We start from the raw sequence: 16829 nt of genomic DNA on the forward strand, positions 1-16829 counted from the left end.
AGTCAACAAGACGTGTTACATTTGTTGACTAGCAATTGTTAGTACACGTGCATGATTTTGATTAGATTAAGGAAAATGACACATATCAAGCAGTAGAATAAGCTCCAAGTAGGACAAATAGCAAAGTTTGTAGCAGAACAAATTTTGGGGCTCACACATTAGCATATGGTCTTCATTAGTTGGAGAGATTGGCCATTCACCCTTGCAAGCGTGCCTTTCTGGTTTGGTTCATGATTTTAGCTTTAAATTGAAAGCAATGTTTTGTGCCTTTGTGGCACTGACGACCCTTTAAGCATATATCTGTTTAATGCTATGTATGGATGATGTATGTACACAAATCATTCAGATATGTTTTTATTTGTTCATCCTTAGCACTGACTATAGCATCAGATGACTAATAAGGACAATATTGTGCGGAGCACTTGTTTTATTTATCATAGAGAAAAACATGTAACATTTCAACAAAAAGAGGAATTTGTATTTGTATTTTTTGTTTTTGCTTTGTTATTGAGGGTGCATTTAGATACATCTTTTTACTAACTTTTTATTACTTATATTGAAAATTGATTAAATATTTTTGTACCAAAAAAATTGAAAATTTAAAAAATGATGCATGAGTAGATAAACTAAAAAACTAAAATAAAAAGTTGATGACAAAGAGACTCTGAATAAAATTAGAGCAAACTTTGCAACCATAGATTGGCAACTGAAATTGTATACTAGAAGAGAAATACAAGGAATGCTTCCTGCACTTAATCAAAGACAATATGAATATGAGCCCATCTTTTTTCTCAGATGCTAACTTTAAAGGTCCAGTTAACACTTGCTTCCTAACATAAAACCTGGTCCCCACAAGCCACAAGAAACTACAGATCCCAATTTTTGTTTTGTTTTCCTTGTCCGTTAATTCAATCTCCTAGCTAGAATATATCCCTAGTAATATGATCAATGAAAGAATCCAACTCCATGCGTGAAACTCCACCTTTTTCAATGGACTGCCTGACAGCACCGCCCAAATCCACTGTCCTCTTCCTTATCTCATCCCCTTCTTTTGATGCCATCAACAATTTCACAGCCTTTTCTATAGTGGATGATGGCACTAGCTCATCTCTACGTGACCAGTCCTTCACAACAATACCAATTTTGAGCAATTTGGTTATCAAAACAGTGTTTCTCGGCTGATCAGAGGCCATTGGCCATGCTGCTAGTGGTACCCCCATGGTGATACTTTCCATGCAAGAATTCCACCCACAGTGACTCATAAATCCACCAGTTGATGGGTGACTTAGAATTTCCAGTTGTGGTGCCCAATCTTTCACTACCATTCCTCTATTTTTAACTCTCTCTTCAAACCCTTTTAGAATTTCATCTTTTCTAAGCTCTCCATCAATAAAAACATCACCTTTATCAGCATCCCTTAATACCCAGATGAACTTTTGCCCACTTTTTTCCAACCCAATTGCTAGCTCCTTTATTTGCTTGTCTTCCATAGCAGTTGTTGTCCCAAAAGACACATATATCACTGAATTTGGTGCCTCTTTGTCCAGCCACTCCAAGCACTTGTGCCTTCCATTTGAACCTATGTTTCTCACTGGATTGAATGGTCCAATAGCCCAATGCTTCTTGCCTTCCTCTAGCGTTTCCATCAAGTCCATATAGGTACCTTCTATGACCCTGCATGTGTTGTAAAGGACACCAGAGCTTAACTTTTGGAACTCTATTTGTAAAGCAATAAAGTTTACGAAGTCTTTTGTGAAACAAGCTTCAGTGGATGGAAGGTCTTGTGGGACTAACTTGGCGTTTGGTTCTAGTTCTAAAGGTTTTCCCATTGCTTCCCACAAATACAGAAAATAAGTAAAAGCAGATACACTATGGAAAGTGTATGACTCGGCGTTTGGAACAGTAACCAAGTCTTGCACCACTGAGGCCATCATGGAATCGTTGATGACAATGATTCTTGTTGCTTTTGATGAAAGTTCACGTAAAAGTGAAGCCATGGGGTCACGAAGATGCAAGGAAGCATTGAACAATGGTTGGAGATGTGAAGGGAACTTGTTTGGTGATTTGGGATTGGGCGGTGGGGTGAGAAAAGGTGGGATTTTGAGGTCATGGAAATGGATGTTTGAAACTGAATTTGGGTCCCAACCATGGACTCGAAGCATAGCTTGGCGGTTGTGTGTGGCAGTGCAAGCAAAGTGAACTGGGATATTGTAGGCTATGATAAGACGTGAGAGGTGGAGGAGCTGGTTGAGATGGCCTTGTGCTGGAAAGGGTACCATAACCACCTCAACCTTGGTTTTGTTTAGGCCGTTGTTAGCCATGTTGAAAGTTGGAAAATGTTTAGTATGTGTGTTGGGTCTAGCTTCTTGGGGGTTGGAGGGGTTTTGAAGATTTGTGTTTGGGTTTTTATAAGCAAAAAATATCGAGATTTCCCCCTCCAAGATAATAATTTTTAATTGCAATTTTGTTGTTAACTTTACCCTTTAAAGTTATGTATTGAGTCTAAATCTTCTGTCCTACTTTTTTTCCTCCACTTTATATTCCATCAATAAAAACTTGCCACGTGTTCACCTAATTAATTAAATACTACTATTATTGACTTATTAATGCTACCGTTATTAATTAATAGTAGTATTTAATTAATTAGGTGAACACGTGATAAGTTTTTATTGCTGGAGTATAAAGTGGAGCAGGAAAAGTGGGACAGAAGATTTGGACTCGTTATGTATTCAGTAATTACAATGTCATTTCTAAAATTAAAAAAAAAAAAAACTAATTACATTGTCACATCCTTTTTGTTTTTGTTTTTTGATGAGAACAATGTCACATTTTTTTTTGAAAGGTCAATGTCACATCCTTGGTTGTGTGAAAAATGCATTCAAAATACTACCATGACACACATGGTAATCATTAATCAACATGGTATCTCTTTAATCTCTAGTGCCAAAAATAAACTGTAAATATCTTCTTCTTATTATTTTTTCTGATGAAAAATAACTTCTTATTTTGTTGTTTGTTATAATTATTATTACATTTTGGACAAATTTTGAACACATGCAGCATTGTATTGGATCTAGTGCATATGACACTGAACCTATATGGACCCTAAAAGGCTAAAGCTAATAACTAGTGATTGTTTCATTTTTTAAATTTGATACAGTTGTTAATGTTTTTATTATTATTTAATACTAGCATGTAATTCTATGTAAACGCATAGATGTATTTAATTTTTTTTTAAATTATTATAAAAATATAAATAATTAGTCAAATTATTATTTTTTAAGTATGTAACACATGCATTCATGCATACATATAAATACATTTAAAATTAAACAAAATTTTATCATAAAATATAGATAATTAGTAAAAAATTTTAATGTAAACATAATTAGTCACATATTAAAATTCTTACCTAAATTTAATACTACTTATGATTATTTTCTTCTAATTTTTAATAAGATGGAACGTGTGGTGATTTTTGTTATATGATGATTTTTATTTTATTTATTTTTTGAGAAACATGAGGTGATTTTTTTTTTTCTAAATTATTTTATAGTTTGCTCTCAGTAACTCACTTGACACTTAAAAAACTCAAGTAGTCGCATGACAATAGCTTAAATGGATAATTATGGTGTAATCCTCACATATATTTAGACACAACGCAAAATTGGATTATAAGTTCAAATTTTAATTCAACTTTCTCTAAGCTTTACCTATTAATATATATATGTGTGTGTGTGTGTGTGTGTGTAAGGACACAATTTTCACCCAAACCCCAAAAATAAGAGTGGAATAGGCCCAAAAAGCTTAATATAATGAATTTGTAAAGAGTGGGCTTAAAACCTAAGTTCTAATGATGTTAAATAACAAAGATGATGGGCTAGATCGTAATATCATACAAATGGGATAGTCTTTATAACAAAAATTGTCCTCGGATTCAGGCCGATGAGGTTACAGATATTGATCTTAATGTTTACAGTTTTTGTTCTCCTTTTTTTCCCATCCTCCCTCCTGAAAACCTTCTCTTCCTTTTATATCATCTCTCTTCCTTTCTCCATCTTTTACGTATGAATCAGATTACTGGTTTGGATACTTGTCCCATCAACCCATCCCTGAAGTCTTTGGAGGTAGCTGTAAGACTGAAACCTGATGCTCAGGCATCACCTCCCCATTAATGCGGCCAGGTGTTTAGTTGCAGAGCATTTAATGCTGTGGTAGCAGCTTTATCTTGAATATTTCACAATCCTTCTTCTTCTCCTGTACACCCACCACACATGTCCTTACATGCAGGATCTCCTAGAACATCGCTTTTGAACGTCAGGCAACCCTTTCCTACCTCGACTTTATCTTGCCGACAAAGGAACTCTCCTTGGACCAACTTTTGGGATGACTATGATCAATCTCTGCTTCTATACCCATCAATACTGCTTCTTTGAGTTAATATTCCCACATCCTTGGACCATTTAGTGTCCTCGGATTGGGCCTTTGGCCCAATATATACTTGTAGGCCCATTGACCCTACAATATATATATTTATATGAAAAATGCTAACAAATGCCCTTATATATATATATATGTCTTATAAATTTGATTTTTTTTTTAGTTATATGATTACTTTTTATGGTTTATTATATTGAACTCCTCATTTTCTATATTGAATTAACTAATTTGGCACAAAAATTTAAAAATTTAAATTAAATGGAACATGTGGCGCAAAATTAAACTTTAATTCAAATTTAGTTTTTACACTAAATTAACTCACTTAGCACAAAATTTTAAAATTTAGATTAGATGAGACACATGACACAAAATTAGACTTTAATTGAATTCCAATTTGAAATTTTAATAGATTTTCTCTCTGTTTTACCTATTATTATTATTATATATAGATTCTTTTCCATTTATTTGTCAACATTAATTAATTATAAATGACTCTTTGTTATTAGTTTTTATTTTTATTTTTTTGGATGTTAAAAAAAAAAAAAAAGTGATAAAGGTCATCCTTACCCAAAAAAGATGCCCATCTTGCCTTCTTCCATGCCTAAATCTTGTTTCTTGCCATAGCAGGAAAAATAGTTAAATATGATTAATTTATACAACTTGTTCTTCTATTGGCTTTATTGTTTTTAGCTAATGACATCTCTCTTAAGACTGTTCTTTTTGTTTCTTCCTCTTCATTGGACCAAATTGTATACATCACTAAAAAAGTAAAATCTCTTCACATACGTTACATGTACAGCACTATTCCTTCGCAAAAAGCCCACCTCCATGAACCATCAAGTTATTTTGTTCGTTTTGAAGAGAATTGACTTCTACTTTTTTTGAAAGGAATTGACTTCTACTTATTTGCATAATTAAAAAAAAAAAAAAAAAAAAAAATATATATATATATATATATATATATATATATATATATATATATATATATATATATATATATATATATATATATATGCATGAAAATTAAGATCATTGTCAGGCTTAATCTAAGCTGCTGAAAAATTATACCAAGTAAATTGGCTTACTTCTCAAAAAAAGAAGTAAACAGGCAGCTTGCTTCTGCATATTTTCTTTTCAAAATAAAAAAAGCATTGTTCTTTATTTTTTAAGGAAAGGTATTGTTCATAGGGCCACTATTTTTTATTTTGGGCTGAAATAGATTGGGTTAGTACTCATATATATATATATATATATATATATATATATATATATATATATATATATATATAGTTATAAAGTAACGAACTTGTTTATAAATAAGAATAATACTAGAGATATAAACTATTTTACAAACTCTTGATATGGTGAGTAATTATTAGTAAATGAAAAAGTAATATTAATGGTGGGGTTTAGATGAGAACCAATAAGAAGTTGGTCACATCAACATTTTATAAAAATATTGTAAAATAGTTTGTGGCTGTAATATTACTCTTATAAATAATTTAAGCTTAACTTGGGATACTTAATTTGGATGATGTCCAATTAAACAAACTAATTTAAACATTTTAAATATATTACAAATAATCAAAAAAGTAAAGTAAAGAAATAAAAAGGACATGATTAACGCAATCTTGCAAATTATGTCAATGTGGAATTTTATAGGAAGGTTGACATCCGCAAATAAATTCTTAAGAAAATTTTTGTGAGTAAATTATGATCAATCTAGCATTTCATAAGAAATAATGATATTAATGGTGGCAATACTTTCCATCCAAGTAAAAGTCAGAATGATGCTAATAAAATTTGACCTTACAAAAAAGGATAGTAAAAGTCTAATTGTAGTTTAAAAAAGTTAGGAGTATTTTCATTTATTTTGGTCCTATACATACCAAAGATCTTATTTATTACTGGAAAGAAAATTTCCCAATTAAAGCCTGAAACAAAACTAGGAAAGTTATTTTCTCATTCAGTGCAAGAGCAGATCAAGACAGTTATACTTACGTACATAAAATAACCTTTTCTTTCCTTTAAAAACAAATTGAGTAACAAAGTTTCTGAGTTATAATTTATAAATAAATAAAGATTGAATAGGCCCTATTGTCAAAAAAAATTAAAAAACAAGTGTTTTTTTAAAGAATTAAATTATAAGGGTGGGTCCGGTAATATCAGTACCTGATCATCAAGTTTGGGTATGGGTAAACCCATCCCTAGTCAATGGTGGCTTTAGAAATTCTTTTTTAGGTGGTCACTGGTAAATCTTAAATTATACCAAAAAAAAAAAAAATCTCGCAAATACATGAAATATTACAATTGTTTTGTACTAATAAAGAGAAAGAAAAAAAAAAAAGACTAATAAGAGATAATGTAGAAATTGAAAATTGAAAATGCTGGTATGAAAATAATAAAATGATCACAATAATTTCATAACAAATTTTATACAAAAAATTGTTATTCGTGGATAAAACATGTTAATATTAAGCCTAAATTAAAATTAGTAACAATTTACCACATAAGATTTGTTGTGAAAATATTATAGATGTAGTATTACTCTTATTTTTGTTGAACTCAAATTCTTGTGATTCTAAAGTCAGGATGGTTAACATTTTTATTAAGGTGATCAAAATAAGTTAATTTAGCAATAATATTTTTTTTGTAAGTATATATATACAAAATTTTCAAGTCAAGTTGTCACCAAACAAATTAATTCAAACTATTAGTTATAATTTTTTTTGCTAAATATATATATATATATATATATATATTTTTTTTTTTTGACAAGTGAGGGTGGTCCACCCTTACATTCAAGTGGAGCTGCCACTGTCCCTAGTAACCGAAGTCACTGTCGGGTTGGGTATCCATTGCCAGCTGAGTTTTGACAACTGTGCCGGTAGATTAGAAATTAACTAATAACAATAGAGAGGTTAATTGTTCAAATCCCTTTACGTGTGATACCTATGATTAATACAAAAAGAAAATAAGACTCTCCTCTCAAGAAAGACGAGTTAAGCTTTTGGCATTGAATCTCGAAAGAATTGCTTGCTAATTCCTACCTCTCTTTATTATTATAATTATTACTTTTTAAATACAATGAAGCTTTTAGGATTGATATTATATGCGAATTCTGACTAGTTCAATTGGTAAAATCTCTGATAATTGAATAAGAAACTTAAGATTTATACACCAAAGTCTGATGATAAAAAGTTATCGTCAGAAGCGAACACATAAATTAAAACGTTCTTAAAAAAAGAAAAGAAAAAAAGATTGATACTAGTCTGTATAGACGACCAACTTTTTCAGGTGAAAGCTAGAGCTCATGTTATATAAGAAAGAAGCTAACTTTTTTTTTGGGGTGGGGATCTTTGTTTGCCGTCACGTACGATATAGAAGAAAGAAGCTATCTTTTTTTTTTTCTGGGGGCGGGGGGTACGATTAATTTGTTGATGTCATGATTAAACGATTAATTTGTTGATGTCATGATTAAAGAAAAAAAGTACCCTGTTTGGCCGAAGGCTTCGGATTTTACCCCTAGAATATAGCCATGTTCACACAAACTTTATAGCAAGTACCTGGAGCCCCACTTTTTTGTTATGGTCATTCTGCGCACCCACCTAATGAAGTTATTAATGAAAAAACTGGGGTTTATATTTACAAACTGACAAATTAAGGGCAAAGTTTGGGTTCAATAATTAGTTGTACTGAATTTGTTATAATAGTAATATGTATCCATTTTTAGGTACGTGTTATCATTCCAAACTAATGGAGAGTAGTGATAGATGAGAGTAAATATGGACATATTTTCACACACATTGCATCATATTTTTGAGGGCAGAGAAGGTCATGGTGTGTGGAGCTTTTGCGACAAAACATGCTTTGGGGGGGGGGGGGGGGGAGTGGGGAATGCCATGTAAACTATTTTTGCGAAATTGCCTTTAGATTATGCCAACCCTTGAAGGGGGCATTTAGTTCAATTAATGCTACATTACATTATAATATTATATTATTGTAATCTTTAAGGGTCCGTTTGGATACAGCTGAAAATTGAAAACTGAAAACACTGTAGCAAAATAATTTTTAAATGTGTGAATAGTACATCGGGTCCCATTTTAAATATAAAAAAAAAATTGAAAAGTGCTGGTACTATTCATGAACAGTGCATAAACAGTACAGAACAGTGAGGAATAGTGCTCTTGTCGGCTGGTTGAAACCTGTGCAAGAAAGAGAAAAAAAAAAGAAAAAAAAAAGAAAAAAAAAGAAGGGAAACGCTGAACGCTGGACGCGTTCAGCGTTTCCCAAACGGACGCTAAGGGTCTGTTTGGATAGAACTTATTGCTGAAAACTGAAAACACTGTAGCAAAATAATTTTAAAATGTGTGAATAGTACCGCGGGACCTATTTTTAATGAAAAAATGGCTGAAAAGTAAAATTTGTGGGTCCGTGAACAGTGCACGAATGCATTGTTCACGAAAGACTTGGTCAACAACTGCAGTTGGGAAGGAAAAAAAAAAAAAAAAACTGAAGGCTGGACGTGGACGTGGACGTGGACGTGGACGCTGGATCCAAACACATTCTAAGTGTACGTAACACTTTAAACAAATTAAGTAAGATGTCCACACCTTCATTAGCTCTCGTGCATAGGAGTTTTTTTTTTTTTTTTTTTTTTTTTGAGTTTCAATCTATAACACTTATTTCTAATAATTGCTCTTTAACCATCGGATCAAGATAGTAATTAGTTTTTGGTGTGGGTAGAGAATAAGAAATCTATTTGTTATTATTTCATATTATAATATTGTCACGATCCAAAAAACTGTTAATCATATGATGGTTTTAGGCTTTTGGCCACATTTATACTATATACCTAAAAATATTAGTCAAGTTTTTTATTTTTTATAATCATATATAGAAAAAGTTTATCTTCAAATTCTAGACTACTATGTGACGATGGATAAAACCCTTCATGTATATTTTTAGTTATGTAATTTATTTAAAAATTCATGTAATTTATTTAAATAATATACATATATGATTTTTTTAACAACTACATAATAAATTAGAAAAAATTTAATTTAACTGGTTTAAATGGAAAATTGTATCCATCATTTATATGCTACAAAACTACATATTGACTCAATACAGATCCGATACGTGTGTCAACTCATGCCCATGCATGCAATACTATCACAACTAATCTAAATCCAATCATACAATCGTCAAATTAAAAATATGCAAAAAGTCTATGTTATTATATATTAGGGTAAGTATTTCGTTCAACGACAACCCAAGGATTTCTAGATATTGCATTCTTTTTTTCACTTCAAGGTAGGGCAAAGAAAGATCGTTGTAGCTTTCAATTCTTACTAAAATCAATTCTTTCTTATGGGAAAAAAATCAACCCCGGGATTTTTCTAATATTAAATAATTTTATATGCTCTATCGAGCTTCCTAACGTTATCTCTAACGTCTTCTTTGAATTTAAAACAATGGCACACTAAATAGTGAGAGAGTCTTAACAAGTGCCTCTCTTTTTTCCGTAATTCTAAAGTTTTTTTATTTATTTATTTTTTTTAACATGAATCTTTCTTTTTTCTTTTTTTGAAACCTAAAGTAAGTCATTTAAAAAAAAATTCTAACGTGACATCATCATTTTAATTTATAATTTTTTAAAATTTTTTTTTAAACTAAATAGTAAGATAACTCCTAACAGGAGTCTCTCTCTTTTTTCCTAATCCTAAAGATTGTTTTTTACATGAATCTTTCTTTTTTTGAAACCTAAAGTGAGCCATTTTTAAAAGAAATATTCTAATGTGAAGTCTAATTAAAAAAAATTATAATTATTTTTTAATCCTAATTCTAAAGTAAGTATCTAAAAAAGTCAAAAATTTCAATTTTATATTATATATAGATAATAATGATGTAGCAAGCTTTAAGAATATGAGAATACAATTTATAGATCTACTATCAAGATAATATAGATTAGATTGGTGGTGGATAGTAGATTTAATTGCAGTTGAGTATTATGTGAAATCATCATCATAGAATAGCTCACGCCGAAATGTGTTATGTGGAACCAATGATATGAAAGAAATTTTTTTTTTCTAAACCATTATATTGAACAAAAAATTACTTATTTTCATTTATTTTCAAGTTATACATTTTTTAAAGTTAAGTCATAAACTTTTAAGCAAAATAAGTACTTTTAATTTTTGTTTAATTATCCCGTGTATCACATGGGTTAGTGACTAGTATTAAATAATTTTATATGCTCTATCGAACTATCTAACGTTCTCTCTAACGCCTTCTTTCAATTTAAAATAATGGCATCTTTTCTTTTCTTTTCTTTTTTTATTTTATTTTATTTATTTATTTATTTATTTTGGTGAAAGATCTATAGCTGGATTGAGTCCGGAGAGAACTAGAATTTTATTTTGAAGGGGTCAAATTTTGGTTAAAAATAAAAGTTTGGCTTACCTGAATATGTCATTTTGTTTTATATACAATGAAAAGTGGTAATAGGTTTTAATTCTCACATTTTATTTAGTTAGTGGGTGATGTGACAATCTCTCATTAAAACAAAAGGTGATTCATTTTAAAAAAAGTACTAGAAGTAAGCTAAAAAAAAAAAAACCATTCAAGAATTAAAAGATATCTTAAAATTCAAACTAAATGAATACACAAAAAATTCTCCATCCTCCTTTAAAAGTTACTATAGTTTTTGAGTGGAATTATGGTGTGCCTTTGTGTTAAAACATCTTTCCCCCTTTCTTGTGTGCGTATGTGTTTGTTTCTCCAAAAAAAAAAAAAAAAAAACTAGCTTACATTTAGTATGGATTTTTTTTTTTGAGAAGAAGTATGGAAAAATTTTAATTAAAATAATAGATACAAAACAATTATTCCTTAAATATTTTAACTTTTTCTATAATCTTTCAAAATGAAACTTAAATTTTTTTTTTTGTGAAACAAACTTAATGTTTCGTTAAATCCCTAAAATTATCTACAATTAATGTTGTACTAAATTTCATAATAATTTATTTTTTACTATGCGAGATTAAAGATTTTAATAGAAAATAATCTTCCATTTTGTTGCAAAATCTAGTTTTAACAATATTTATGGTTAAATGCTCATTCCCTATTTGCATTTGTGGCCCTTATATACTAGCTAAGTATGGACACAACCATTCAATAAATAAGCTGGTGGGCTATTAATTTTGTAGCCTTTATTGATATACTAGCTATTGACACAATCCAAAAATACTTGACAATATTTTGAAGTTTAAATATCGAATTGTATTATGCTCATAATGATGGAGTTCCATTTTCAATAATATATTTTTTAATCTATGTAATTTTATGGATAAAATTTATTTATTAACAAAAAAAAAAAAAAACTTCAATTCTAAAAGACTCATTATTCTCAAAATTTAAAATAAAAAAAAAAAAAAAAATCTGAAAGACTCATATGGCTCTCGAGGATCTAAGGATGAGCTAAGAATGATGCTCCAAACAAAAAGGTTGAGCTAAGAATAAGTAAACATGCTTACTAAAAAATATTTTTTATGGTTTAGCATTTACTACAGTATAAGAATATCTAATTGTTATTAATTACTCAATTAGAAAGTCATGTTGCGGATAGAAACAAGAAACACTCAAAAACTCAAATCCTTTGTTTATTCTGTTGCGCACTCATTAAGTATAAGCGTTTGTTGGGTGTGGGGGGACAAAGGGTGCCTAGAGTTTGAGCTTCCAAGAATGAGTTTTACATGCATACACTTAGATTAGGTTATAGTAAAATTTTATCTCAGATTAAAAAAAAAAAAAATCTATTCCTTATAATTTTGGTAGGTAGCATTCAAGTCCCAAAAGCCAAACTTATAATTTTCGGTTAAAAAGAGAAAGAAAAAGAAAACCAACAACAAAACTGTCATGTTACATAAACAATCATAACTCATAGGTTATTTGTTTTTTCTTTTTTCTTTTTGGAAGTTTATAAAGGAATAGAATGTAATTGAATGATCATAAAGGAATAGAATGAGATGTATTTAAGGGAAAAGAATGGAAAATAAATGAATATAATGAAATTAAATAACATTCTTTGGATATATATTTTAAATGAAAGGAATGAAAATTAATGAATAGAGGTAAGTAATCTTATTTGGGAGTAACATAAAATGAAAAGAATATAATAATTTTATACCAATATTACTATTAGACCATTATTTTTAAAATAAATAGCTAAATATATAAAGGTATTTTGAGATTTAGTAAAAAAAAAGTTCATTAAATTTAATTATATTCCTTTCAATTTCTCCCAATTTTGGGGGAAAATAAAAATTTGAGATTTTGAGAGAATATGGAAGAATGAGTGTTCTCTCCTCCCCATTCTATTTTCTCTCACTTAAACTTTCCATTCAATGCATTAAATCTCCCAAATAAGGGAATGATAGAATATTATAAAATTATTCTTTGCATTTATTTTTATTGTATTCATTTCTCTCCTCCCAAATTAATATATAGATAAGAGATTTCTTTTTATTGTTAAAATTAAATTTGTTTTTGTTAAGAGAAAAGATACATTGAACACACAGATTTGGGCTAGGTACACATTGTTTGTACCAAAACTTTTTTTTACACATAATCATCCGATTAAGACACCAATCGATTTTTGATGTAGATGAGAATTGAACCTCAAATTTCTTATTCAACCATCACAGATTTTACTAGTTAAGCTAATTAGTTCCTAAAAAAAAAAAAATTGAACTAATTGGAACCTACTTGTACCAAAACTTTTATATTTTATATTTTATTATATATATTAACATATTTACTATTAAAATTTCTATTATATTATATCTTAGTGATATATGCTTGTGAGGAATTAACTGGGTTCATGGACCAAGTTATGATTGCTTTTGAATAACTTTATTGCAACGAAATACCCATACGCTATGACTTATTAGAAAAATTCATTGAATCATTGACATCATCGAAGGCTGGTTGAACTCGCAACACAGGACTTTGAACGAGATAGATGCCAATCAAACTATAAACATGTTGCTCTATCATTTTGAATTTTAAATTGCATAAAAAAAATTCTGTCAAACAAAAATTATCTAATGCAAATGGTTTACATAACTTTCCTTCACAATATATGAATCTCAAAATAATTCGACTCTGTCTTATCAAAAAATTTGTCGTTGTTGCAGACATATACAGATATACGTTTGGATATGCATGAATCTCTCTCTCTCTCATCCAATTAAGATAAAAGGATCCAATATGAACAAAAAAATGGACTTTAGATTGATGTTATTGTATCCCATTTTGTCAAAATCTAGCTAGTTGGTCCCCGGTTTGTAAAGATAGCGTAGCACTTTTAAGCTTTTACGTATCCGCCGGAGAATGAACAATGATTGAGTTACAAAAAAATTTCAGTCAAAGTCCATGTACACAAAATTATTCACAAAAGACAAGTTATCAATAATGGAAACCTGTAAAAATCAATAACAAATGGATTGTGAATAATATTATTTTTAGCATAATCTAAATATTTTTCACCTTATATTAATATGATAATTTTTAAATAATATTTTTGTCATTTGAGTCCATCATTAATCATGAGAATTAATACTGTCTTGTGACTCAAAGTAGCAGAATCCACCACATTCTATTATGTCGTAGATTTAAAGATTCTATTAGTTTCACCAAGAAATACATTGTTTTGTTCTTAGTGGGAGTATTATATCAACCAACAATCATAAAAAATAAAAAAAAAATTATATCAACCAACAATCATTAATTAAAAAGATTATATATGATATGATTACAAAAAAAAAAAAAAAAAAATTATATGAAATGGTCATTAATGGAGTTGCAAGTTGCAACTCCATTCTTTGAAAGTATAGGTACCAAAATTTGAAATAGTATTTGATAGAAAGAAAATATGAGAAAGATTGAACAGACGCAATTAAAGTGGTTTGATAACTAAAACCTACATCCACACCACCAGAGAGCTCATATGTATTGTTAAATATTAGCAATGATATATTTTATATTGAATATACTTGAATAGATGCGGAAAATGGAAGCATAAAATAGGAACACAAGAACACAAGAGTTATGTGGTTCAGCGTTACAATCTTCATCCACGGAAAAAACCCTTAAATGCTATATCTTTATTAAATAAGAGTGTAGTACAAAACTTGTGTTATAATTAACCATAACATGAGTATATATAGTAGACTAAACCCTAAATTAATAGATTTCTAATACAAGTAAGAGACTTGGTTTGCACACAAAGTAGAATTAAGCTTGGACCTATGCTAATGAGCTAATATATCTCTAACACCCCCTCTTAAACTCAAGATGAAAGCTCGATGAAAGCTTGGAATTTGATAACGTTGAGAAGATTCCTTAAATGAAGTTCAACTCTGTGACAGTGGTTTGAAGAAGGTAATAGTTTTGCAGTGTTAATGTGAATGTTAACGGTAGCATGACTATACTGAAGACTTTGGATGGCAATAATATATAAGAAGCCAAAGAGATGAACGCAACAAAAAAACACTGAAGAAGACAAAGATTGCTTTTAAACAAGGTGGATCTAATACCATGTTAGAAATACTGAATGAGTGTATTGTATTTTTCAAGTTATAAAATATATATGAGTGTATTTATATAGGAAGTAAAGTATACAGTAAAAGTATGTGTGAAATCCAAGTAAGTGTTAATGCGAATATTAGCGGTAGCATGACTATACCAGAGACTTTTAATGACAGTAGTAGGAAGCCAAAGAGATGAATGCAGCAGAAAAACACTGAAGAAGACAAAGATTGCTTTTAAACAAGGTGGATCTAATACAATGTTAGAAATACTGAATGAGTATATTATATTTTTCAAGTAATAAAATATACGTGAGTGTCTTTATATAGGAAGTAAAGTGTACAGTAAAAGTATGTGTGAAATCCAAGTAAATAAATTGAGTCTAGGGCCCATAATCAATTACACGTTAAAACTCCACATCCTTCTTGAGTGACGGCAAATTGAGTTAGCTTGTGATGCACGTTTTTTTTTGTGGTGCTCGGGAAGCAGATTACTCTTCCATGCCGCAAGAAGGATTTGATAATAAAGAGATGACAAGCTGCACAAAGTCCTTTGTTTTGATTTCACATCAAATAGAAGGACAAGCTGACGGCAAACAACGAAGTATGTTGATAAAGCTTAAAGCTTGTGGGGTTTTATACCTTTATCCCAATTTTTTTGGAATCCTCGTGCATTGTTAAAATTGTGGGTTGGCCGACAAGGATTCTTTTTGACTAGCACTTTAACACAAATCCTTGTAATTGGCTTTTCTTTTAAAGAAAATTCTCTCTAGTGACCAATAAGATTTTACTACGCAACTCAACGGCAAGACCTATTCTCCTTGGGATTACGAGCCTGCAACGTATATATGTTCCAGTTAAATAATCAAGAAGTTTTGGCATTGCAATTTCACAGTGCAGTTTATGTTTGGTACATCGAATTTTCATCAACTTTTTTACATTTATTTATGTGGTTGATCGTGTTCAGTGGTGGATTTTTTTAATATGGATCCCCAATAATTTTATCTACTATTCATAATAAACTACTTTACCAAAAGTAAAAAATATTAGTGTAAATTGGGCGTGCCTCTAAACAACCAGTTCTCTACACAGTGGAGATTTCATGGATGCCTAGTTCTCTATAATATGCACGATCGAGGTTAGAAGAGAAAGAACTAAAAATTCGAGTAGAGTTTTTAGGTTAAATCTATGTGGTAGAGCTCGTAGAATTTGACTGTCAATACTTTTTTTTTTTTTTTTTCAACTAACCCGTTGAACCTCCTATTGTCTAAGTAACTTGATTGTTAATTATATTTGGCGAAAACCACATTTTCGTTTTTATATTTTCACGCGATTCTCATTTTGGTCCTTATTTTTTATTTTCACAACTTTAGTCACTGTTTAGAAAAATGCCTTCTATTTTAGTCTTTTCCATCAATGCCCTAACGGTACTGACCTACGTGGCAGATGGAACTATTAAAATAATAATAAAAATTTTTATTTTGGCATTAAAAAATGCCATATAGGTCAGTGCCGTTAGGGCACTGATAGAAATGACGAAAATGGAAGACATTTTTCTAAACATGAACTAAAGGTGGTGAAAATAAAAGATAGAGACTAAAATGAGAATTGCATAAAAATGTAAGGACAAAAATGTAGTTTTCACCATTAAATTTCTTATCATCCCATAACCACATACGTGAATATAAAAAATAAACAGCCCTACTTTTACCAAAAAAGTCCAAGAGAAAATAAGAAATAAACCTACATATAATATATTGAAGTAATGCAAAAACTAAATTGCTAATATATATACTTTAT

At 29.9% G+C, this 16829-nt stretch overlaps 1 protein-coding gene across 1 annotated transcript; it reads right to left on the reverse strand.

Moving 5' to 3' along the window:
* Positions 1 to 674: 674 nt before the first annotated feature.
* Positions 675 to 2374, reverse strand: LOC142609638 (zeatin O-glucosyltransferase-like). The gene has a single exon (XM_075781273.1). It carries the CDS (start codon positions 2319 to 2321, stop codon positions 921 to 923), a length of 1401 nt encoding a protein of 466 aa, XP_075637388.1. The 5' UTR covers positions 2322 to 2374; the 3' UTR covers positions 675 to 920.
* Positions 2375 to 16829: the final 14455 nt, after the last annotated feature.

This window comes from Castanea sativa, chromosome 9 (genome assembly GCF_040712315.1).
Source record: "Castanea sativa cultivar Marrone di Chiusa Pesio chromosome 9, ASM4071231v1".
In the NCBI taxonomy this organism is placed as follows: domain Eukaryota; kingdom Viridiplantae; phylum Streptophyta; class Magnoliopsida; order Fagales; family Fagaceae; genus Castanea; species Castanea sativa.

Excerpts from the sequence above, each read along its gene's own strand:
- LOC142609638 (XM_075781273.1), bottom strand. The coding sequence starts at position 2,321 with ATGGCTAACAACGGCCTAAACAAAACCAAGGTTGAGGTGGTTATGGTA.